The following is a 25,236-nucleotide window of genomic DNA, read 5'->3' on the forward strand; positions in this document are numbered from 1 at the left end:
CCACAGATAATAGGGTAAACCTAGTTAGTTTCTAGTAATCTCCACCTTCAGTCTTCTTCTTCTTCTTTGGACTTTGGCGGTTGGCAACCAACTTTAAGGTGCATTACCACCACCAACTGGACTCGAGTGTAGACCTCAGTTCAGCTTTCAATCACCCACGTGGGTATATGCGCCTAAAAACCAATGAGAAGATGGGAGAGGCGGGACTTGCAGCGCGTCAAGTTTCAAAAATAGAACCAAGTTCTATTTTAGCGCCTGGCTACGCAGACGCTCGTTGATGCACGCAAGCAGTTTGGATTAAATGATTGAATAATGTGTGTACATTTATTTTGCAACGCGAGCGCACATAACACGAGTGGTCTGGTCAGCATGTAACTGACCACACCGCTCGCGTTACGTGCACGAGCGTTGCAAAATAAATGTACACATACATGTTATTCAATCATTTAATCCAAACTGCTCGCGTGCGTCAACGAGCGTCTGTGTAGCCAGGCGCTAAAATAGAACAACCCAATAGGACAAATTAGCTAGCAACAGCAAGCTTGCTAGTTAAATTGCCATGAATGTTTCATGCATTTCGACTTGGTTCAGAGTTCGTTTTGATATTTCAACCTGCTTGTCCTGATTGCATTTGGTGTGGCTGGACAAAATCAACATGTGCAAGCGGATGCACGCGCGCGCCCAGTCTAGTCAGCATGTTATATTTTAGTGCCTGGCTACGCAGATTGGATGAAATGATTGAGTAACATGTATGTGTACAGTTATTTGCAACGCTCGCGCACGTAACGTGAGCGGTGTGGTCAGCATGTTACTGATGCAGTGCTTGTTGTAGCGCTGAGAGGAAATAGGAAGAACGCGCATTTTATGGCTTATAAAAGTGTTGAATACAAAGTGCTGACAGTGCAGAGTAAGAACTTAAACATTAACTCACTCATAAAAACAGCATCTCTTTGCTGTGTTTGTTGACAGTCTCTCTCAATCATGGTTTTAAATGTTTTGAAATCTCACAGTATCAACTTTGCTGTAGCTTTCTTTTATGCCTGATATGTTACTGCAGACACGGTCATCTGAGCCATCCGACTGGTCAGAGGTAGGCCTATAGTGCACTTGATTTGCTCTCTGGGCCCGCGGGGAAGTCAGAGTTTGTACCTTCAGACAAATGAAATGGTTCAAAATGGCAACAGTTCGCCTACCCGTGCGCAGGGCAGCTGAATCGGGTGCACCTACCGCCAACAGCCCGAGACAAAGAAAATAAAATAGGAACACAAGGCTTTATCGTTGGGTTTTTTACAGAAATGCTTGGCGATCGACTAGGAATGCCTTGGAGATCGACCAGTCGATCGTGATCGACCGGTTGGTGACCACTGATTTAGAAAGTTGAGTGAATTTCAATCTCGTGCTTCTCTCTGTGGGCTGATAGGCCTATTTCTGGGTGGCAGTCCCGTGGAGCTGCGCAGCAGTCTCGGGGCTACTGCGCACGTGCGCGCGTTTTTAGAGGGAACATTGGTCATTCCTCAGACTTCTTTTATGTTACATTTATACAACTTCTGAGGAAAAACACACAAAATATATCATTACTCCTTCCCCTCCTCCCTTAAAGGGGTAGTTCACCCAAATTATGAAATTATGTACTTGTTTCCTTAGCCTAAAAGCAGTCTGTGGACTCTTAGGTAAACAAAACCAAAGCTTGAATTGCGGTCTCTCCCTTTCCATAAACTAAAATTTATATTTAAGGTAAGGTAACAAATAATACCCCTTTAACCATCACAAACACCACCCTCCTCTCACCTCGGGTCTCGCGGGTGACGGGGAGCTTGAGGGCAATGTGATGGACGCTCACCCACACCTTGGTGCCGCCGTGCTCCAGCTCGGCGCGGGGCAGCTTGCACTGGCTCATGGCTGAGAAGAAGCCCTGGGTGTCGGGCCGTGGGGCAGACAGGGCCTGGGAGGCCACGGGGCTCAGTTCACCCCCCTGGCAGAACCAACGGAAGGTGATAATGTCTGGATGGAAGCGCGAGGCCTGGGTGGTCAGGGTGACCACACCTGGAGGAAAGAGGGGAAAGAGACATGCAGCATATAGTCTTGTGTGGTTCAGTTGGTAACAGTGCGGCACAATGGAATTGACTCCAATCCTGATATGCAATGTACTGTTTTTTGTACTGTATTTAAATGAACTTGAGTTCATCTTACCGGAGTCAACACCTGCCTCTGTGAGCTGAATCTCTGAGACCTCAGGGGGAGCTGAAGAAAAGTAAGAGAGGACAGGACAAGTAATTTGAATACAATTATTACAGATACAGTGACTCCAGAAAGTATTTACACCCCTTGACTTTTTCCACCTGAATAGAAAATGGATGTCTCTGGCCTACACACAATACCCCATAATGTCAAAGTGGAATGATGTTTATAGAAAAAAATTTGAAAGCATAAATAAGTTCAGGAGTACAAATGTGCTTAACAAGTCACATAGTAAGTTGCATGGACTCGCTCTGTGCAATAATAGTGTTTAACATGATGTTTGAATGGCTACCTCATCTCTGTACCCCACACATACAATTATCTGTAAGATCCCTCAGTCGAGCAGTGAATTTCAAAGACAGATTCAACCACAAAGATCAGGGAGATCAATGGTGACTTTAAAACAGTTACAGTTTAATGGCTGTGATAGGAGAAAACTGAGGATGGATCAACACCATTGTAGTTACTCCACAATACCAACCTAAATGACAGAGTGAAAAGAAGGAAGCCTGCACAGAATACAAATATTCCAAAACATGCATCCTATTTGCAATAAGGCACTAAAGTAAAACTGCAAAAACATGTGGCAAAGAAATTAACTTTATGTCCTGAATACAAAGCATTAATTTGGGGCAAATCCAACACAACACATCACTGAGTACCACTCTTCATATTTACAAGCATGGTGGTGGCTGCATCATGTTATGGGTATGCTTATCATCGACAAAGACTAGTTGTTGTTTTTTTTTGGGGGGGGTTAAAAGAAATGGAATAGAGCTAAGCACAGGCAAAATCCTAGAGGAAAACCTGGTTCAGTGTGCTTTCCAACAGACACTGGGAGACAAATTCACCATTCAGCAGGACAATAACCTAAAACACAAGGCCAAATATACACTGCAGTTGCTTACCAAGACGACATTGAATGTTCCTGAGTGGCTTAGTTACAGTTTTGACTTAAATCGGCTTGAGAATCTATGGCAAGATTTGAAAATGGCTTTCTAGCAATGATCAGCAACCAACTTGAGAGCGCTTGAAGAATTAAAAAAATAATAATATGCAAATATTGTACAATCCGGGTATGGAAAGCTCTTAGAGACTTACCCAGAAAGACTCACAGCTGTAATCACTGCCAAAGTTGATTTAAACATGTAAATGAGATATTTCTATATTTCATTTTCAAGACTTTTGAAAAATTTATAAAAACATGTTTTCACTTTGTCATTCAAATCAAATCAAACCAAACTGTAATGGCCACATGCGCCGAATACAACAGGTGTAGACATTACAGTGAAATGCTTACTTACAGCCCTTAACCAACAATGCATTTATTTTTTAATAAAAAAAGTAAAATAAAACAACAACAAAAAAGTGTTGAGAAAAAAGGAGCAGAAGTAAAATAAAATAACAGTAGGGAGGCTATATATACAGGGGGGTACTGGTGCAGAGTCAATGTGCGGGGGCACCGGCTAGTTGAGGTAGTTGAGGTAATATGTACATGTGGGTAGAGTTAAAGTGACTATGCATAAATAATTAACAGAGTAGCAGCAGCGTAAAAAGATGGCGTGGGGGTGGGGGGGCAGTGCAAATAGTTTGGGTAGCCATGATTAGCTGTTCAGGAGTCTTATGGCTTGGGGGTAGAAGCTGTTGAGAAGTCTTTTGGACCTAGACTTGGCACTCCGGTACCACTTGCCGTGCGGTAGCAGAGAGAACAGTCTATGACTAGGGTGGCTGGAGTCTTTGACAATTTTGAGGGCCTTCCTCTGACACCGCCTGGTATAGAGGTCCTGGATGGCAGGAAGCTTGGCCCCAGTGATGTACTGGGCCGTACGCACTACCCTATGTAGTGCCTTGCGGTCGGAGGCCGAGCAGTTGCCATACCAGACGGTGATGCAACCAGTCAGGATGCTCTCGATGGTGCAGCTGTAGAAATGTTTGAGGATCTGAGGACCCATTCCAAATCTTTTTAGTCTCCTGAGGGGGAATAGGCTTTGTCGTGCCCTCTTCACGACTGTCTTGGTGTGTTTGGACCATGATAGTTCATTGGTGATGTGGACACCAAGGAACTTGAAGCTCTCAACCTGTTCCACTACAGCCCCGTCGATGAGAATGGGCGCGTGCTCAGTCCTCTTTTCTTTCCTGTAGTCCACAATCATCTCCTTTGTCTTGGTCACGTTGAGATAGAGGTTGTTGTCCTGGCACCACACGGCCAGGTCTCTGACCTCCTCCCTATAGGCTGTCTCATCGTTCTCGGTGATCAGGCATACCACTGTTGTGTCGTCGGCAAACTTAATGATGGTGTTGGAATCGTGCCTGGCCATGCAGTCTTGGGTGAACAGGGAGTACAGGAGGGGACTGAGCACGCACCCCTGAGGGGCCCCCGTGTTGAGGATCAGTGTTGCAAATGTGTTGTTAACTACCCTTACCACCTGTGGGCGGCCCGTCAGGAAGTCCAGGATCCAGTTGCAGAGGGAGGTGTTTAGTCCCAGGATCCTTAGCTTAGCTTTGAGGGCACTATGGTGTTGAATGCTGAGCTGTAGTCAATGAATAGCATTCTCACGTAGGTGTTCCTCTTGTCCAGGTGGGAAAGGGCGGTGTGGAGTGCAATAGAGATTGCATCATCTATGGATCTGTTGGGGCGGTATGCAAATTGGAGTGGGTTTCTGTAATAATGGTGTTGATGTGAGCCATGGCTACAGACGTCAGTGCTACGGGTCGGTAGTCATTTAGGCAGGTTATCTTAGTGTCCTTGGGCACGGGGACTATGGTGGTCTGCTTGAAACATGTTGGTATTACAGACTCAGTCAGTGACATGTTGAAAATGTCAGTGAAGACACTTGCCAGTTGGTCAGCACATGCTCGAAGTACACGTCCTGGTAATCCGTCTGGCCCTGCGGCCTTGTGAATGTTGACCTGCTTAAAAGTCTTACTCACATTGGCTACGGAGAGCGTGATCACATAGTCATCCGGAACAGCTGGTGCTCTCATGCATGCTTCAGTGTTGCTTGCCTCGAAGCGAGCATAGAAGTGGTTTAGCTCGTCTGGAAGTCTTGTGTCACTGGGCAGCTCGCGGCTGTGCTTCCCTTTGTAGTCTGTAATAGTTTTCAAGCCCTGCCACATCCGACGACCGTCAGAGCCGGTGTAGTACGATTCAATCTTAGTCCTGTACTGACTCTTTGCCTGTTTGATGGTTCGTCAGAGGGCATAGCGGGATTTCTTATAAGCGTCCGGGGTATGGGGTATTGTGTGTAGATGGGTGACATTTTTATTTTATTTAATCCATTTTTAATTCAGGCTGTAACACAACAAAATGTGGAATAAGTCAGGGGGTATGAATACTTTCTGAAGGCACTGTACCCTGAGACAGAAGGAAGAGGAAAAGTAAGAGAGTGTTTCTGTAAGAGAGACAGTTTTGGGTTCAATTCCATTTTAATTCAATCAAATTTCCTGAATTGAAGCGAAATTGACTTCAACCCTGGTGCGAAAGCTGTCCCTTACCTAATATGGTGAACTTGTCCGACACCCTCTCCACCACCACCTTGTCTTTCCCCACATAAGACACCTGGCACTTGAACACCGCCCCCTTGTGGATACAGATCTGGGGGATGAAGGAGAGCGAGGACAGCAGTCGCTGCTTGCTGCTGTCCCCCGTCGAGTGCAGCGGGCCCTGTGTGTGCAGCTTGTAATAGCCCATGTTGCTACCAGAGGGCAGCAGGGGACCCTTCTCTGACACTGGGGAGTTGAGAGTGAGACCATAGGGTAGAAACATGGTGCTTAGTTGGTTACGGAGAAAGTTAGTGTTGTTAGCGTACGCTTTGAATGAGGGACGGGATTCTGGTCATTTGATGTAGGACAGTATTTGTTAGTAGAATTATGACATGAAAAAGACAAAAGGCAGCAAGTTACTTATGTGCTGCACAAAGGCAAAATGCAAAATAAATTACAAAACAAAGTGAAGGTAACATTTTAGTGAATTAAATGTCCTTGTATAATTACTTGTATAATACTTGATAACTTGTCTGATTCTTTATAGTGCCTACTGTCTATGTAGGACATTTTAAACTGGCTGAAGATTCTGTAAAAATTCTGTCAGTTATTCAGTCAGGATCATTATGAGATTATAATAAAACATAATAAGGGGATAATACATGCTTATGACATGTCTTACAATGCCATCTAACTGTATAATAACGCTTTATACCTGTAGGCTGTAATTAAAGTGTTACCGAAAGAGACATATTGTGGTCTGGCTCTACGTGTATATACACTTAACACAATATGCATTTGGACAGTGAAGCTAACATTTTCAATTTGGCTCTATACTCTAGCATTTCGGATTTGAAATCAAATGTTTCATATGAGGCAACAGTACAGAATGTCACCTTTTATTTGAATACATTTTCATATATATCTGTTTTACCATTTTGAAATGAAAGCACTTATTTTATGCATTGAAGAATTCATAAGTATTTGGACAAATTCACTTAGAGTGTATTAAAATAGTCAAACTTTTTGTGGTTGGTACCATATTCCTTGTACGCAATGACTACATCAAGCTTGTGACTCTACAAACTAGTTGGATGCATTTGCAGTTTGTTTTGGTTGTGTTTTGGTTTACATTTTGTCCAATACTAACTGAAGGATAAATAAGGAGAAATGTTCTTTCTAAGAGTCACAAGCTTGATGCAGTCATTGCGTGCAAGGAGTATGGGACCAAATGCTAAACTTTTGACTACTTAAAATACACTGGAGTATAGAGCCACAACATTTTTTAAAACTTCACTGTCCAAGTACATATGCTGTAGAGTGTATATAATGCTATAATGCTTTATAATAGTATAATGCTTTATAACCTATTATAATCATTTCTGGGCCTCGAAAATGTCTTAGAATAAAGCTTATAATATGTTATGTGACATATTGTGGTTTGGCTCTACCTGTGTGTGAGGTGTCTGAGATGGGGGTGTCATTGAGGAACCAGGTAATCTGGACCCTGTCCACCCTCCTCCCCTCCACACTAACAGTCACCCTGCCCTTCTGACCCACAATGACCCGGGGAGGCAGAATGATCCCCGATACGTTTAGAGACTTCTGCTTCTCTGGGGAGGGAACAAGGGAGAGGGACAGAGAGAGAGGAGAGGGAGAGAGACGTCAGTGGTGATATGAACACAATTTTCTGAGACTAGTGGTGTTACAAAACTTCATAATAAAAGTGCAATTATATACAGTGGGGAAAAAAAGTATTTAGTCAGCCACCAATTGTGCAAGTTCTCCCACTTAAAAAGATGAGAGAGGCCTGTAATTATTGACACCCTTGAGATGAGCAAAAAAATGAATAAATAATACAAATACTGAGCTATATTGTATGCTAAAAAAATGAAAACATGATATTATTTTTTACTAATACAAGTACTCAGAGAAAGAGATTTTGTTTAACAAGTAATCTCAAAAAGATAGGTGTCAAAATTATTGGCATCCCTGTTTTCAATACCTTTCAATACTTCACCCTTTTCTAAAATGTTTTATGAGATTGGAGAACACATTGGGAGGGATCATAGACCATTCCTCCATACATAATCTTTCCAGATCCTTGATATCCTTTGTCTGCGCGTATGGACTGCCCTCTTCAATTCAAACTACAGGTTTTCAATGGGCTTCAAGTCCAGAGATTGAAATGGCCATTGCAAAATTTAGATTTTGTGGTTAATTAACCATTTCTTTGTGGATTTTGATGTGTGCTTGGGGTTATTGTCTTGCTGGAAGATCCACTTGAGGCCATGTTTTAGCTTCCTGGCAGAGGTAACCAGGTTTTTGGCTAAAATGTCCTGGTACTGGGTAAGGTTCATGATGCTGTTGACATTAACAAGGGCCCCAAGACCGGTGACGCAAAATAGCCCCATAACATCAAAGATCCACCACCTGATGTTACAGTAGGTATGGGGTACTTTTTCTGCATATGCATCTTTCCTTCGACGCAAAACCCACCACTATACTTTGCGTGGCCAAATAGCTCTATTTTCATGTAATCTGACCATAGCACCGGTTCCAATCCAAGTGCCAATGCCGTTTAGCAAATTCCAGGCATTTAGATTTGTTGGATGGCATGGTAATATAGCTCTTTGGCCATTCACACCAGTGCTGGGTTTTGCTTCAAAAGAAAGATGCATATGCAGAAAAAGTACCCCATACCTACTGTAAAATCAGGTGGTGGATCTTTGATGTTATGGGGCAATTTTGCTTCCAGTGGTCCTGGGCACTTCCAGTCAATGACGCATCAATATTCTAACAGTCTAATAAATACATTTAATATATGCTTGTGTTTATAAAGGTCTTAGGTAACATTAGAAAACAAAAAAACTACGTAGCATGAAGCAAAAATACAAAAAAAACACATAGCATGTTTTAGTTTCCCTTACAATAAATGTGATTAGTAATAGCGTTATAGTAAATAAAACAGTCCCGTAACAGCTTATTTTTACAAAGTAAAACGTAAAAGAGAATGGTATCAACACGCAAGGCACGCAGTCAAATTATTAACATGAGCGCAAACGATGATAAATATGCATAACACAAACTCATCATTACACTTTCTAAACTAAATCAACCTCTTCACCCTCCTTATCATTCAGTTAGGCCTAATTTAAATTCAATTGTGAAGTAATGTGCACAATTATCACCCATTCATCCATTTGTCATTCATTCAGTGAGGAGAGAGAGACACATTAGCGCCTGGCTGAGTACCAAAGTCCTACAGCACATTGTCTTGGCAGGGAATAGGTGTGAAAAAAACAGGTAAAAAGGCTCTAAATACTTTTCTGTTTGTGATTTCAAAATTCGGACAAATGAGCAATGTAAAGTACAAACATTTAGGAAAAGTCAGGGAAGGAGCAGGACATTGCTTTTTTTGGGAGGGCTATAATTTTTTTTACAAACTCAAACGTCAGTGGGTGTTGACCTATGGTGGTTCTAGTGTTAAAGGAGAAGTTTTCTTTTTTACAACCAAATCAATTTTTTTATGCAAATTCAATGTTATAAATGGGTCCAGATAACTTTTTGTGATTTCACTTTTGGAGAAACTTACCCCAAACAGCAAATCACTTCCTCATCCTCGTTGTGTAGTATGGAAAAACATGAATAAAGTCTCCAAAAACACAGAAATACGTCCTTTTAGTGATGCAGGTCTTTAGATGTTCTACACATCTATTGTACCGATAGGACACATGGGGAGATAGTAGCTCCGTTTTGTACCGTCAAAACTGTGATTATATGTAGAAGCCACACAACATAGTTTAAATTAAGTCTTTAAAATTGATAGAACAATATATCCCTAAGCAACCGGGATTAGGGCTGTGGGGTACATGACATTTTGTCAGCCGGTTATTGTCATGCAAAAGTCTGCCAGTTTCAAATCAAATCAAATCAAATTGTATTGGTCACATGCGCCGAATACAACAGGTGCAGACATTACAGTGAAATGCTTACTTACAGCCCTTAACTACCAGTGCATTTATTATTAACAAAAAAAGTAAAAATAAAACAACAACAAAATGTGTAATAACAGTAGGGAGGCTATATATACAGGGGGGTACCGGTGCAGAGTCAATGTGTAATAACAGTAGGGAGGCTATATATACAGGGGGGTACCGGTACAGAGTCAATGTGTAATAACAGTAGGGAGGCTATATATACAGGGGGGTACCGTTGCAGAGTCAATGTGCGGGGGCACCGGCTAGTTGAGGTAGTTGAGGTAATATGTACATGTGGGTAGAGTTAAAGTGACTATGCATAAATACTTAACAGAGTAGCAGCAGCGTAAAAAGGATGGGGTGGGGGGGCAGTGCAAATAGTCCGGGTAGCCATGATTAGCTGTTCAGGAGTCTCATGGCTTGGGGGTAGAAGCTGTTGAGAAGTCTTTTGGACCTAGACTTGGCACTCCGGTACCGCTTGCCGTGCGGTAGCAGAGAGAACAGTCTATGACTAGGGTGGCTGGAGTCTTTGACAATTTTGAGGGCCTTCCTCTGACACCGCCTGGTATAGAGGTCCTGGATGGCAGGAAGCTTTGCCCCAGTGATGTACTGGGCCGTACGCACTACCCTCTGTAGTGCCTTGCGGTCGGAGGCCAAGCAGTTGCCATACCAGGCGGTGATGCAACCAGTCAGGATGCTCTCGAGGGTGCAGCTGTAGAATTTTTTGAAGATCTGAGGACCCATGCCAAATCTTTTTAGTCTCCCGAGGGGGAATAGGCTTTGTCGTGCCCTCTTCACGACTGTCTTGGTGTGTTTGGACCATGATAGTTCGTTGGTGATGTGGACACCAAGGAACTTGAAGCTCTCAACCTGTTCCACTACAGCCCCGTCGATGAGAATGGGGGCGTGCTCAGTCCTCTTTTTTTTCCTGTAGTCCACAATCATCTCCTTTGTCTTGTTCAGGGTAATTGACCGTTAATTAACATGAACACATTTAGCTTCTCCAGGCCTCCACGCATAGAATCAAATCAAATCAAAATCAAATCAAATTTTATTTGTCACATGCACCGAATACAACAGGTGTAGACCTTACAGTGAAATGCTTACTTACAAGCCCTTAACCAACAATGCAGTTTTAAGAAAAATAAGTGTTAAGTAAAAAGTAGATGAGTAAAAAAGAAAAGAAAAAAGAAAAAGAAACAACAAATAATTAAAGAGCAGCAGTAAAATAACAGTATCGAGGCTATATACAGAGGGTACCTGTACAGAGTCAATGTGCGGGTGCACAGGTTAGTTGTGGAGGAGGACCAATGCGCAGCGTTGAAGGTGAACATATTTATTATATAAATGATCACACGATCAAAACAACAGACGATAACGTGATGTCTACGGTTGAACACAAACCAAATAAGAACAAGAAACCACAAATAATGAATGCCTAACGGCTACCTAAGTATGACTCCCAATCAGAGACAACGAGCTACAGCCGTCTCTGATTGGGAGCCACCCTGGCCAACATAGATCTACAACAACTAGAACATAAACACATGAAAACTCACACCCTGGCTCAACATACTAGAGTCCCCGGAGCCAGGGCGTGACAGTACCCCCCCCTAAAGGCGCGGACTCCGACCGCGCCAACCAAATACAACAGGGGAGGGACCGATTGGGCACTCCGCCTCGGCGGCGGATCCGGCTCCGGACATGACCCCCACTCCTTCTCTAACCCCCCAAAGTACCCCTGGTCCGGTCTGGCCCTGCTGACCAGAGCTGAACTGAACACTGGTGGAGCGGATTGCTCTAGCTCCGGCGTGACGCAGCACCTGACCGGTGCCGACCCGCCTAACGGTGGAACAGGGCACGGGCCGTGCCGGACTGACGGACGCACACCACTGGCTTGGTGTGGGGGAGCAGGAGCGGGCCGAGCCGGGCTGACGAACGCACCACTGACTTGGTGCAGGGAGCAGGAGCGGGCCGGACCGGGCTGACGGCGCACCACTGACTTGGTGCGGGGAGCAGGAACGGGACCGTGCCGGGCTGGCGACGCGCACCACTGACTTGGTGCGGGGAGCAGGAACGGGCCGGACAGGGCTGACGAAACGCACCACTGACTTGGTGCGGGGAGCAGGAATGGGCCGGACTGGGCTGGCGACGCGCACCACTGACTTGGTGCGGGGAGCAGGAGCGGGCCGGACCGGGCTGACGAAGCGCACCACTGACTTGGTGCGGGGAGCAGGAACGAGCCGGACCGGGCTGACGAAGCGCACCACTGACTTGGTGCGGGGAGCAGGAACGGGCCGAGCTGGGCTGACGAAGCGCCCCACCGACTTGGTGCGGGGAGCAGGAACGGGCCGTGCCGGGCTGACGAAGCGCACCACTGACTTGGTGCGAGTGGCAGGAACAGGCCGGACCGTACTGGGAACACACACCACTGGCCCCACGTGGGGAACAGGAACAGGCCGGACCGGACTGGCAACACACGCCAGTACCTCTCGCCGTGCCTCTACATCCTCCATCCCCTCTTCGACCAGTGGCCCCCGTAACCTGGCGGCCTCCTCTGGCAACCCGCTGGGCCGCTCTATCGCGGCCTCCTGCTGGTCCGACGTCGTGAGCCCCCCCCTAAACATTTTCTGGGAGTCTCTCTTCCCCGTGGGCCAGGCCTCTATAATTCTCGCCCAACTCTCGCTCTTCTGCTTCCAATCTCCGCCATTCAGCTCCTGATTCGGCTTGACCCAGTCGAAGCTCTTCCTCCACTGTTCCCAAGTCCACCCACTCTGCTCCTCACTAGGCTGCTTGGTCCAGTTCTGGTGGTTTCTTCTGTCACGATCGTCTAAGGAGGAGGACCAATGCGCAGCGTTGAAGGTGAACATATTTATTATATAAATGATCACACGATCAAAACAACAGACGATAACGTGATGTCTACGGTTGAACACAAACCAAATAAGAACAAGAAACCACAAATAATGAATGCCTAACGGCTACCTAAGTATGACTCCCAATCAGAGACAACGAGCTACAGCCGTCTCTGATTGGGAGCCACCCTGGCCAACATAGATCTACAACAACTAGAACATAAACACATGAAAACTCACACCCTGGCTCAACATACTAGAGTCCCCGGAGCCAGGGCGTGACATTAGTCAAGGTAATTGAGGTAATATGTACATGTAGGTAGAGTAAAAGTGACTATGTAGATAATAAACAGAGAGTAGCAGCAGCGTAAAAGAGGGGGTGGGTGGGGGGGATAATGCAAATAGTCCGGGTGGCCAATTGATTAGCTGTTCAGTAGTCTTATGGCTTGGGGGTAGAAGCTGTTAAGAAGCCTAGACTTGGCGCTCCGGTTTCGCTTGCCGTATGGTAAACACCGCCTGGTATAGAGGTCCTGGATGGCAGGAAGCTTGGCCCCAGTGATGTACTGGGCCGTACGCACTACCCTCTGTAGTGTCTTGCGGTCGGAGGCCGAGCAGTTGCCATTCCAGGCAGTGATGCAACCAGTCAGGATGCTCTCGATGGTGCAGCTGTATAACTTTTTGAGGATCTGAGGACCCATTCCAAATATTTTCAGTCTCCTGAGGGGGAATAGGCTATGTCGTGCCCTCTTCACGACTGTCTTGGTGTGTTTGGACCATGATAGCCCCATCGATGAGAATGGGGGCGTGCTCGGTCCTCCTTTCCCGTAGTCCACAATCATCATAGAAGCCGCTGATTCGTGCCTTTGGAACATCTAACATTAAAACAATTATAATACATCTATTTGATGTATTATATTTGACTATTTGACGTGGCTGCTGCCTCTCTAACCTGGTGGTCCCTGCACGCACCACCCACGTGGAGTTCCAGGTCTCAGGCAGCCTCTGGAACTGCCGTTCTGCTGCCAACAAGGCAGCAACTAGTCATAGACAAGGCAGCAACTAGTCATAGACTGTTCTCTCTGCTACCGCACGGCAAGCGGTACCGGAGTGCCAAGTCTAGGTCCAAAAGACTTCTCAACAGCTTCTACCCACAAGCCATAAGACTCCTGAACAGCTAATCATGGCTACCCGGACTATTTGCACTGTCCCCCCACCCCATCCTTTTTACGCTGCTGCTACTCTGTTAAGTATTTATGCATAGTCACTTTAACTCTACCCACATGTACATATTACCTCAACTACCTCAACTAGCCGGTGCCCCCGCACATTGACTCTGCACCGTTACCCCCTGTATATAGCCTCCCTACTGTCACTTTATTTTACTTCTGCTCTTTGTTTTTCTCAACACTTTTTTTTTGTTGTTGTTTTATTCTTACTTTTTTTGTTTAAAATAAACGCACTGTTGGTTAAGGGCTGTAAGTAAGCATTTCACTGTAATGTCTGCACTTGTTGTATTCGGCGCATGTGACCAATAAAATTTGATTTGATTTGATTTGAGTTCATCTCAGCCTATGCTACCCTCCAGTCTTCTTGGCGCTGACGGAAACATGGATTACCACTGAAAACACTGCTACTCCTACTGCTCTCTCCTCGTCTGACCATGTGTTCTCGCATACCCCGAGAGCATCTGGTCAGCGGGGTGGTGGCACAGGAATCCTCATCTCTCCCAAGTGGACATTCTCTCTTTTTCCCCTGACCCATCTGTCTATCTCCTCATTTCAATTCCATGCTGTCACAGTCACTAGCCCATTCAAGCTTAACATCCTTGTCATTTATCGCCCTCCAGGTTCCCTTGGAGAGTTCATCAATGAGCTTGACGCCTTGATAAGTTCCTTTCCTGAGGATGGCTCACCCCTCACAGTTCTGGGTGACTTCAACCTCCCTACGTCTACCTTTGACTCATTTCTCTCTGCCTCCTTCTTTCCACTCCTCTCCTCTTTTGACCTCACCCTCTCACCGTCCCCCCCTACTCACAAGGCAGGCAATACGCTTGACCTCATCTTTACTAGATGCTGTTCTTCTACTAATCTCACTGCAACTCCCCTCCATGTCTCCGACCACTACTTTGTATCCTTTTCTCTCTCGCTCTCCTCCAACACTACTCACTCTGCCCCTACTCAGATGGTAATGCGCCGTCGCAACCTTCGCTCTCTCTCTCTCTCCCGCTACTCTCTCCTCTTCCATCCTATCATCTCTTCCCTCTGCTCAATCCTTCTCCATCCAATCTCCTGATTCTGCCTCCTCAACCCTCCTCTCCTCCCTTTCTGCATCCTTTGACTCTCTATGTCCCCTATCCTCCCGGCCGGCTCGGTCCTCCCCTCCTGCTCTGTGGCTTGATGACTCACTGCGAGCTCACAGAACAGGGCCCCGGGCAGCCGAGCGGAAATGGAGGAAAACTAGACTCCCTGCGGACCTGGCATCTTTTCACTCCCTCCTCTCTACATTTTCTTCATCTGTTTCTGCTGCTAAAGCCACTTTCTACCACTCTAAATTCCAAGCATCTGCCTCTAACCCTAGGAAGCTCTTTGCCACGTGCTCTTTGCCAATCCTACAATGTGATTTTCTGGAAAAGAAATTCTCAATTTGTCTGTCATAGTTGACGTGTACCTATGATGAAAATTACAGGCCTCGCTCATCTTTTTAAGTGGGAGAACTTGCACAATTGGTGGCTGACTAAATACTTTTTCCCCCCACTGATATATATATATATATATATATATATATATATATATATATATATATATACATATTGTAAAGTGGTTATCCCACTGGCTATAAGGTGAATGCACCAATTTGTACGTCGCTCTGGATAAGAGCGTCTGCTAAATGACGTAAATGTAAATGTAAAATCACAATAAATCCATTATTTATTTTAGGCAGGTCTAAAGAAACATTATGATACGAAGAAAATGTATTTCAGAAGAACAGAATATGAGTTGGCCTACTGTATGTTATCTGGCTACGTGCCATGCCATAGGCTGTAGGCTTGTTCACTTAGCAGACAAGATATGCTTATAAGTCCGGTGCCATTATTTTATATTATATGATTTGAAAGTAAGAAGAATATAATTTAACTTAGCTGAATAAAATAGAAAGCATATTTTCCCCATTTCGGAGTGAGAGTGCGCATATGAAGTGGCTATGTTGAGCATAAAAGTGATAATTTGAAACAGGTTCTATACCAGGGGTGGGTAAACCTTTTGGCTCAAGGGCCACATTAAGTTTTTGAAACCAAGTGAATGGCCACATACTATATGCGTGACAAAACATGTGAAGCCTTTATTCATTTTCACATTGACACGCAACTACTAGTGTACTGTAGGTGTACATATGCTTGCAGAACAATTCTACCCTTGTACCATCTCTACCCTTGTTTTTTGTGAACACAAAATTGATATAATTTATAACATCACAGACAGAGTCAAACACACAAACAGATCCTGCATCTCTGCCCTTGTAAAGTACAATCAAACTTACAGTCACAATATGCAAACTTACAAAAATAGATATATATTATGTGACTGGAGACATGCAAAATGTCTCCAGTCAAAAATTTGAGTGAAACATATGGTAATCCGTTTCACTTGGAATGGTCTGTTTTTGAAAGCATATTAAGGAACAATTCTCATCTCCATTGTGAGCCATATTTACAGTTATCCAATCACCTCAGCCCAAATCTGACTGATTAGTTATTACCTGTATCCAAGTGCATTGCTGGATAATTCTCACTGCATAACCATCACCATGAAAAAGCATAATCCTTGCCTACCCCAGTCACGGTTATTCAAGTCTTAATGTGAACAATGGGTCTGGACACCTCTCTTGGTAAGGGCATCAAAGTCTGGTGTCATCTCTGAAGTAGAGCAGGGCTGCCCAACCCTCTTCCTGGAGATCGACCGTCCTGTGGGTTTTCAGTCCAACCCTAATTTAACACCTGATTCTACTTATTAGCTGCTCAACAAGACCTTAACTAGCTGAATCAAATATGCTAAATTAGGGTTGGACGGAAAACCTACAGGACAGCAGATCTCCAGGAAGAGGGTTGGGCAGCCCTGATGTAGAGATTCTCAGAACAGCTGACAAGTGGTCATTTGTTAAATTTGACCTGTGACGGGATTTGTTGTAATTCATGACTGAGAACGTTTGTTCACACACATATGTGGACCCGAATAAAACAAGCATCCTTTGGGCGTGCTTTTTAATGTTTGGAAACTGTGTTTAATTCAGTGAGCCATAGAACTGGTCTATTGTTGCTGTTTTGTATTTCTCCTTCAAAGCATTGCCACATTGGATGTTGATGAACTCCAACTGTGTCTGGTGGTGATTTCTCATTGTCTAAAGACAGGGGGCATGATACAAGTTCCAGCTCAGTCTCAATCTTGGTGAAATCTGAGAAGCGGCGGGAAAACTCAGCATGCAGGTCGATCAAAGTGCTACTGTATGTCTCAGTGCGGCACTGCGATGTGGACGCGTTCAGTGCGGCCAGTGTCGGAAAATGAGCGAGAGACCAGCTGCTCATTTGTCTGGAGAACAACATAAGTTTGGCCTTGAACGCTTTCACGTTGGAATACTGTTCATGCACAAAAACACAATTTCCCTGCAGTTTCACATTTAGATCGTTCAGATGCCCCAATATGTCCACACCAAAAGCAAAGTCGCCCAGCCAGTCTGTGTCTTTCAACTCGGAGAAGTCGTCAGCTTTACCAACCGTATCAAGGAACATACAGTTGAAGCTGGAAGTTTACATACACCTTAGCCAAATACATTTACATTTACATTTTAGTTATTTAGCAGACGCTCTTATCCAGAGCGACTTACAGGAGCAATTAGGGTTAAGTGCCTTGCAACTCGGGCACATCGACAGATTTTTCACATAGTCGGCTCAAGGATTAGAACCAGCGACCTTTCGGTTACTGGCACTACGCTCTTAACCACTAAGCTACCTGCCATTTAAACTCAGTTTTTCATAATTCCTGACATGTAATCCTGGTAAAGAATTCCCTGTCTTAGGTCAGTTAGGATCACCACTTTATTTTATTTAAGAATGTGAAATGTCAGAATAATAGTAGAGAGAATGATTTATTTCAGCTTTTATTTCTTTCATCACATTCCCAGTGGGTCAGAAGTTTACATACACTCAATTAGTATTTGGTAGCATTGCCTTTAAATTGTTTAACTTGGGTCAAACATTTCGGGTAGCCTTCCACCAGCTTCCCACAATAAGTTGTGTGTAACTGAGTCAGGTTTGTAGGCCTCCTTGCTCGCACACAGCTCTGCCCACACATTTTCAATAGGATTGAGGTCAGGGCTTTGTGATGGCCACTCCAATACCTTGACTTTGTTGTCCTTAAGCCATTTTGCCACAACTTTGGAAGTATGCTTGGGGTCATTGTCCATTTGGAAGACCCATTTGCGACCAAGCTTTAACTTCCTGACTGATGTCTTGAGATGTTGCTTCAATATATCCACATCATTTTCCTTCCTCATGATGCCATCTATTTTGTGAAGTGCACCAGTCCCTCCTGCAGCAAAGCATGATGCTGCCACCCCGTCCTTCACGGTTGGGATGGTGTTCTTCGGCTTGCAAGCCTTCCTCTTTTTCCTCCAAACATAACAATGGTCATTATGGCCAAACAGTTCTATTTTTGTTTAATCAGACCAGAGGACATTTCTCCAAAAAGTAAGATCTTTGTCCCCATGTGCAGTTGCAAACCGTAGGTTTTGGAGTAGTGGCTTCTTCCTTGCTGAGCGGCCTTTCAGGTTATGTCGATATGGGACTCGTTTTACTGTGGATATAGATACTTTTGTACCTGTTTCCTCCAGCATCTTCACAAAGTCCTTTGCTGTTGTTCTGGGATTTATTTGCACTTTTCGCACGAAAGTACGTTCATCTCTAGGAGACAGAACGCGTCTCCTTCCTGAGCGGTATGACGGCTGCGTGGTTCCATGGTGTTTATACTTGCGTACTATTGTTTGTACAGATGAACGTGGTACCTTCAGGCGTTTGGAAATAGCTTCCAAGGATGAACCAGACTTGTGGAGGTCTACAATTCTTTTTATGAGGTCTTGGCTGATTTCTTTTGATTTTCCCATGATGTCAAGCAAAGAGTCACTGAGTTTGAAGGTAGGGCCTTGAAATACATCTACAGGTACACCTCCAATTGACTCAAATGATGTCAATTCGCCTATCAGAAGCTTCCAAAGCCATGACATCATTTTCTGGAATTTTCCAAGCTGTTTAAAGGCACAGTCAACGTAGTGTACAGTGCCTTGCAATAGTATTCATCCCCCTTGGGACTTCAGAAGTCACATAATTAGCTAAATAAAGTCCACCTGTGTGCAATCTAAGTGTCACATGATCTGTCACATGATCTCAGTATATATACACCTGTTCTGAAAGGCCCCAGAGTCTGCAACACCACTAAGCAAGGGGCACCACCAAGCAAGCGGACAATGAAGACCAAGGAGCTCTCCAAACAGGTCAGGGACAAAGTTGTGGAGAAGTACAGATCAGGATTAGGTTATAAAAAAATATCTGAAACATTGAACATCCCACAGAGCACGATTAAATCCATTATTAAAAAATGGAAAGAATATGGCACCACAACAAACCTGCCAAGAGAGGGCCGCCCACCAAAACTCACGGACCAGGCAAGGAGGGCATTAATCAGAGAGGCAACAAAGAGACCAAAGATAACCCTGAAGGAGCTGCAAAGGTATCTGTCCAAAGGACCACTTTAAGCCGTACACTCCACAGAGCTGGGCTTTACGGAAGAGTGGCCAGAAAAAAAGCCATTGCTTAAAGAAAAAAATAAGCAAACACGTTTGGTGTTCGCCAAAACGCATGTGGGAGACTCCCCAAACATATGGAAGAAGGTACTCTGGTCAGATGAGACTAAAATTGAGCTTTTTGGCCATCAAGGAAAACGCTATGTCTGGCGCAAACCCAACACCTCTCATCACCCCGAGAACACCATCCCCACAGTGAAGCATGGTGGTGGCAGCATCATGCTGTGGGGATATTTTTCATCGGCAGGGACTGGGAAGGACATTTCTCCAATACAGGGACATTTTTGAGGGAAACCTGTTTCAGTCTTCCAGAGATTTGAGACTGGGACGGAGGTTCACCTTCCAGTAGGACAATGGCCCTAATCATACTGCTAAAGCAACACTCGAGTGGTTTAAGGGGAAACATTTAAATGTCTTGGAATGGCCTAGTCAAAGCCCAGACCTCAATCCGATTGAGAATCTGTGGTTTGACTTAAAGATTGTTGTACACTAGCAGAACCCATCCAACTTGAAGGAGCTGGAGCAGTTTTGCCTTGAAGAATGGGTAAAAATCCCGGTGGCTAGATGTGCCAAGCTTATAGAGACATACCCCAAGAGACTTGCAGCTGTAATTGCTGCAAAAGGTGGCTCTACAAAGTATTGACTTTGGGGAGGTGAATAGTTATGCACGCTCAAGTTTTCTGTTTTTTTGTCTAATTTCTTGTTTGTTTCACAATAAAAAATATTTTGCATCTTCAAAGTGGTAGGCATGTTGTGTAAATCAAATGATACCAACCCTCCAAAAATCCATTTTAATTCCAGATTGTAAGGCAACAAAATAGGAAAAATGCCAAGGGGGGTGAATACTTTCGTAACCTACTGTATGTACACTTCTGACCCACTGGAATTGTGATACAGTGAATTATAAGTGAAATAATCTGTCTGTAAACAATTGCTGGAAAAATTACTTGTGTCATGCTCAAAGTAGATGTCCTAACTGACTTGCCAAAACTATAGTTTGTTAACAAGAACTTTGTGGAGTGGTTGAAAAACAAGTTTTAATGACTCCAACCTAAGTGTATGTACATTTCCGACTTCAACTGTATGTACAATGTATGTATCCACATTTTTTGGAGCACATTAGTAGAGAAGTCTGAGCTAAAAAGCCCTAAAAAGCAAGTACAAAGACAGACTTTATTTTTTTTATTTTTTAAATGTATGTCTTCTCAGCCCACATGCTCTATTTATGTAATGTTTACAATAACTATGTATGATCCTCCCATTCTATGGAATGCCCACCACCCTCATATGTCTTGTTTGCTAAAATGTTTTACTTGGTTTTTCAATGATAGACGGAACAGATAAGATTAACTTTGATTCTATACAAGTAAAGACCAACAAAATCCAATTTATCACATGGAATGTGCATGGGCTCCATGATGAAAAAAATGATATGGGTCTTGAACACTTAAAGATATTGTCAGTAGATGTGGTTGTCTTGCAAGAGTTACATTTTTAAAAAGCAGAAAATGAACATTTAAAGAGGAGCTGGGATGGAGAGGACCATGCTGCCACCTACTGTAGTAACAGCAGAGGTGTAGGCATCCTGATAAATAAGAATACAACATTTTCCCTTATATCCCAGCACATTGACCAAGAAGGATGTTTTCGAATGTTGAATTGTACCTTACATGGTGAAAAATACACATTGATTTCATTGTATATCCCACCCGGGGCAAATCTGGTGTTTTTAGATAGAATTCAAGCTATATTAGATCAAATCCAGACAGGAACTATTATTTTAGCAGGTGACCTAAATTATAAATTCGATAAGATTGACAGACGTAGTAATAAAAAAGGCAAATTTAGGGAGCCTCCAAAGAGGCTGAAAAATTTAATCTCTACAAATTATTTACAGGACACCTGGAGATAATTATCCCATTACAGTCTAAGCCCCGTCTAAACCTGGGTCGACCCCCGATATAATTTGGGATGCCTTTAAGGCATACATAGGGGGATGATAATCTCATACTCTGCTAAAGTTAAATTTGATTTAGAAATTAAAATTTTTGAAAAATAAATCACTATCCTCTAAAAAGTCCATGAAAATCTTTACATGGTAAAGAAGAAAATACAATTTCGGAACTTAAGCAGGAATACGATATTTTACTTTTGAAGAGAGCCAACAGCTACAGTTTAAACTAAAATAAAGCATACTACTTAATGGCAAATACACCCAGTAAATATCTCACAGCTCTCACAAAATGAATACATGCTAAAGCAGTTATAATTTTAAAAGATAAAGATACAAAGACTGTAATTAAAAACAACGCGATTAATGACCATTTTAAAAGCTTCTATGAAAATGTACATACATCAGAATTAAACAACAGTTGGACGGATCCTATAGCCTTCTTAGACTCAACAACTCTGAAGCAATTACCAGCAGACAAAAAATAATCACTTAAAACAGAGATCACCCAAGAATAAATATATTCACACTGAGAAAAGCACCAGGAATGGATGGCTTTCCCATTGAGTTCTATTCAACATTTTGGGACAAAGTAGCCCCCCTATTTACACAAATGACAACACACGTCAATCAATTGAGTACTTCCTAGTCCCATGTATCAAACAGTTATTTCAGTTATATTAAAACCAGGAAATCTGGAGAGTCCCCTGCTGATTATTGAACCATAAGTTTAATAAATTGTGAAAATAAAACAATAACAAAGCTTAGAAGCAATAGAATGGCAAAAGTCTTACCAGACTTGATAGATATCAATCAAACAGGGTTTATTAAAAATAGACACTTACAAACAAATACAAGAACATGTTTTAGTTTAATTCAATACGCAAAAAAACAAGATATAGATTTATCAATAATGGCTGTTAATGCCGAAAAGGCTTTAGACCATCTTGAATGGCTTTTTCTATTCAACACTTTGGAAACTTTCAACTTTCCAGCTGAAATAATACATTTGTTTTTGTTTTTTATAAATGCCCTAAAGCAAAAATATACACAAATAATACATTATCTGATGAAATTGCTTCAGAAAGGGGCACAAGACAGGGATGTCCCCTATCCCCCCTCCTGGTTGCACTGGCAATTGAACCACTTGCAAAAATAATTAGACAGGATCCAAACGTAACAGGTATCAGTATTGGTAAACATGAATATAAACTAAACCTATTTGATGATGACCTCTTGATATACCTGACCAATATTGAAAACACAATGCCCCCTTTGCTAAAAAAATATCAGAATACCAAAAAAATCTGGATATAAAATGAATGTGGAAAAAATGAAATAATGGACCACAAAAAAATGCAATACTTAGGATGCTTAATAAGTGACAAAAAACAACAAATATATAAAGACAATTATAGTCCATTACTCAACAATATGAAAGCAGATCTAATTAAACGGAATACATCTTCCAATAAATCTTACAGGTATAATAAACCTACCTTAGAATGGCATGGCTGCCAAAGTTTTTGTATTTATTTTCAGTAATACCAATTACCCCAACAAATACATAAAAAAAGTATACTTGGTCATAACAAACTTTATATTTGCAAGTAAAATTCCTAGAATAAAAGGAAGGTTTGACATCTTCCTAAATCTGAGGGTGGTTTTAACCTTACAGACTTGGAATTGTATCAATTCGCTACCCAAGGCTTTTACTTGCGACATATATAAATGCACTAAAGAGGAGCAATGGTTACATATTGAAGACGCTCATGCTAATCCCCAGAATATTTTTACATGTCTATTTTCAAAGGATAAAGCTAAGAACATAAACATAGGTAAGAACAGTACAAAAACAAATATCACTTCCTAAAAACAATCTTAAAAAACAATCCTTGGATAGCTTTTCAGAATTCACCGATAAATTGGTCCACATGGAAACTAAAGGCATAGAGACCGTAAATTAGGTAATAGGAAACACATTTATTTCCATAAGAGAATTAAGAAGTAATTTTGGACTGACCAATGTGATGGTTTAAAATACATGCAACTTAAAAGTTAGATATACTGTAACTACATTTCGATTTGAAATATTTTGGAAATCAAAGCAACCTTGAGGGAATCCTATTTTAGTTAGAAAAGGATGTTCATATGATAGGGAAGATATACAATACCTTGCAGAGATCATATCCAAGAATGTATTATACAGGAGACAAAATTCCCAAATTCTACAGCACAACGGCAGAGTCATGTCTTAAGTGTAAAACTAATAATGACTCAATAACACATGCTTTCTGGAAATCCTATAACGTCCAGAAATTGTGGGCGGAGTTAGAAAGTTGGCTGTCAGAAGTATTACAATGTAAACTTACTTTTAATCTGTCTGTCTGCATATTTCAAGACGTGGCATATTGGGTGTAGTGAGATACCCAATGGGTTGGACGATTCTCTTCTCATCACTTATCTTGAAAAAACGTATACTAAAAACTTGGAAATCAATCAATCCGCCATCATTAACACAATGGAAAAATAAAATGATTTATTATTTAAATATTGAAAGTGTGTACGATACGGAGAGAAACAAAATGGTGCAGTTTCAGGCCATGTGGAATAAAATGATGCGGGTGCTGGAAATGGGGTGTGTGCTAGTGGGTCTGGGCAGGTTTGATGTAGTTGATGTTGTTATTTGTATGTGTATGTATTTTATTGTTTATAAAAGATCAAATAAAATCGTACATTTTTTAATTTATTGTGTAATTCCGAACTTTATCCGCAGCGTTATATTCCATTTTGTTGCGACTTGAGCGAAACCTCTCCCTTCATTCTACAGGTAACTGCCAAAATAAAGGAAACACATATTGAAAGCATGGAGTGCTTCCACACAATAAGTTACAGACACTTGTAGAATCTATGCCAATGAGAATTGATGCTGTTCTAGCAGCTCATGGTGGCTTAACGCCCTATTAAGACACTTTATGTTGGTGTTTCCTTTATTTTGGCAGTTACCTATAGCAGCAGGCTATACAGAGAATGGAACAGCTGGATAGGGGAAACGGCTCTAGTTGCACAAAAGGGAATATGACGTTGCGGATAAAGTTCGGAATGACACAATTTCATGTGTACAACATCTAAAGACCTGCATCACTATAATGACAGCTTTGCCGTTTCTAAAAGGACGTATTTGGGTCTTTTTGGCGCCTTTGTTCATGTTTTTTCAGGGCACCCATACTACACAATGAGGATGAGGAAGTGATTTGCAGTTTGGGGTAAGTTTCTCAAAAACAAGTGAAGTCACAAAAAAGGTGTCTGGACCTTTCTATAACATGCCATTTACATCTAAAAAAGAACTTATCCTTTAAGGTCAACAGCATCATGAACCCATTTACCCAGTATCAGAACATTTTAGCTAAAAACCTGGTTGCTTCTGCCAGGAGGCTGAAACTTAGCCGCAAGTGGATCTTTTAGCAAGACAATAACCCCAAGCACACATCCAAATCCACAAAGAAATGGTAAATTGACCACAAAAGAAACATTTTTCAATGGCCATCTCTGCCTCCGGACTTAAAGCCCATTGAAAACCTGTGGTTTGAATTGAAGAGGGTAGTCCATAAGTGCAGACGAAGGATATCAAGGATCTGGAAATATTCTGTATGGATGAATGGACTAAGATCCCTCCCAATGTGTTCTCCAATCTCATATTTTTTTTAGAAAGAGGCTCAGTGCCGTTAACCTCACAAGGTGAGGTATTGAAAGGTATTGAAAACTGGGGTGCCAATAATTTTGACCCCTATCTTTTTGAGAAAAAAAGTATTACTTGTTAAAATCTCTTTCTCTGAGCAATTGTATTAGCATAATATAATGTAATTTTCCAGTTTCTTTT

At 42.6% G+C, this 25,236-nt stretch overlaps 1 protein-coding gene across 4 annotated transcripts in view; it reads right to left on the reverse strand.

The window, feature by feature from the left end:
• Nucleotides 1-25,236, reverse strand: part of si:ch211-180a12.2 — a 74,531-nt gene that overhangs the window by 20,313 nt on the left and 28,982 nt on the right. For 2 of the 4 annotated variants that reach the window (XM_041884720.2, XM_041884709.2), the window contains exons 6-9: nt 7,173-7,334; nt 5,734-5,967; nt 2,191-2,241; nt 1,789-2,043 (exon numbers count right to left, since the gene is read on the reverse strand). In XM_041884720.2, the coding sequence (XP_041740654.2) occupies nt 1,789-2,043; nt 2,191-2,241; nt 5,734-5,967; nt 7,173-7,334 (702 nt within the window). Of the gene's footprint in view, nt 1-1,788; nt 2,044-2,190; nt 2,242-5,733; nt 6,070-7,172; nt 7,335-25,236 lie in introns of all 4 variants that reach the window. The other 2 variants (XM_041884714.2, XM_041884703.2) reach the window with 1 other exon arrangement.

This window comes from Coregonus clupeaformis, chromosome 1 (assembly GCF_020615455.1).
Source record: "Coregonus clupeaformis isolate EN_2021a chromosome 1, ASM2061545v1, whole genome shotgun sequence".
NCBI lineage: Eukaryota > Metazoa > Chordata > Actinopteri > Salmoniformes > Salmonidae > Coregonus > Coregonus clupeaformis.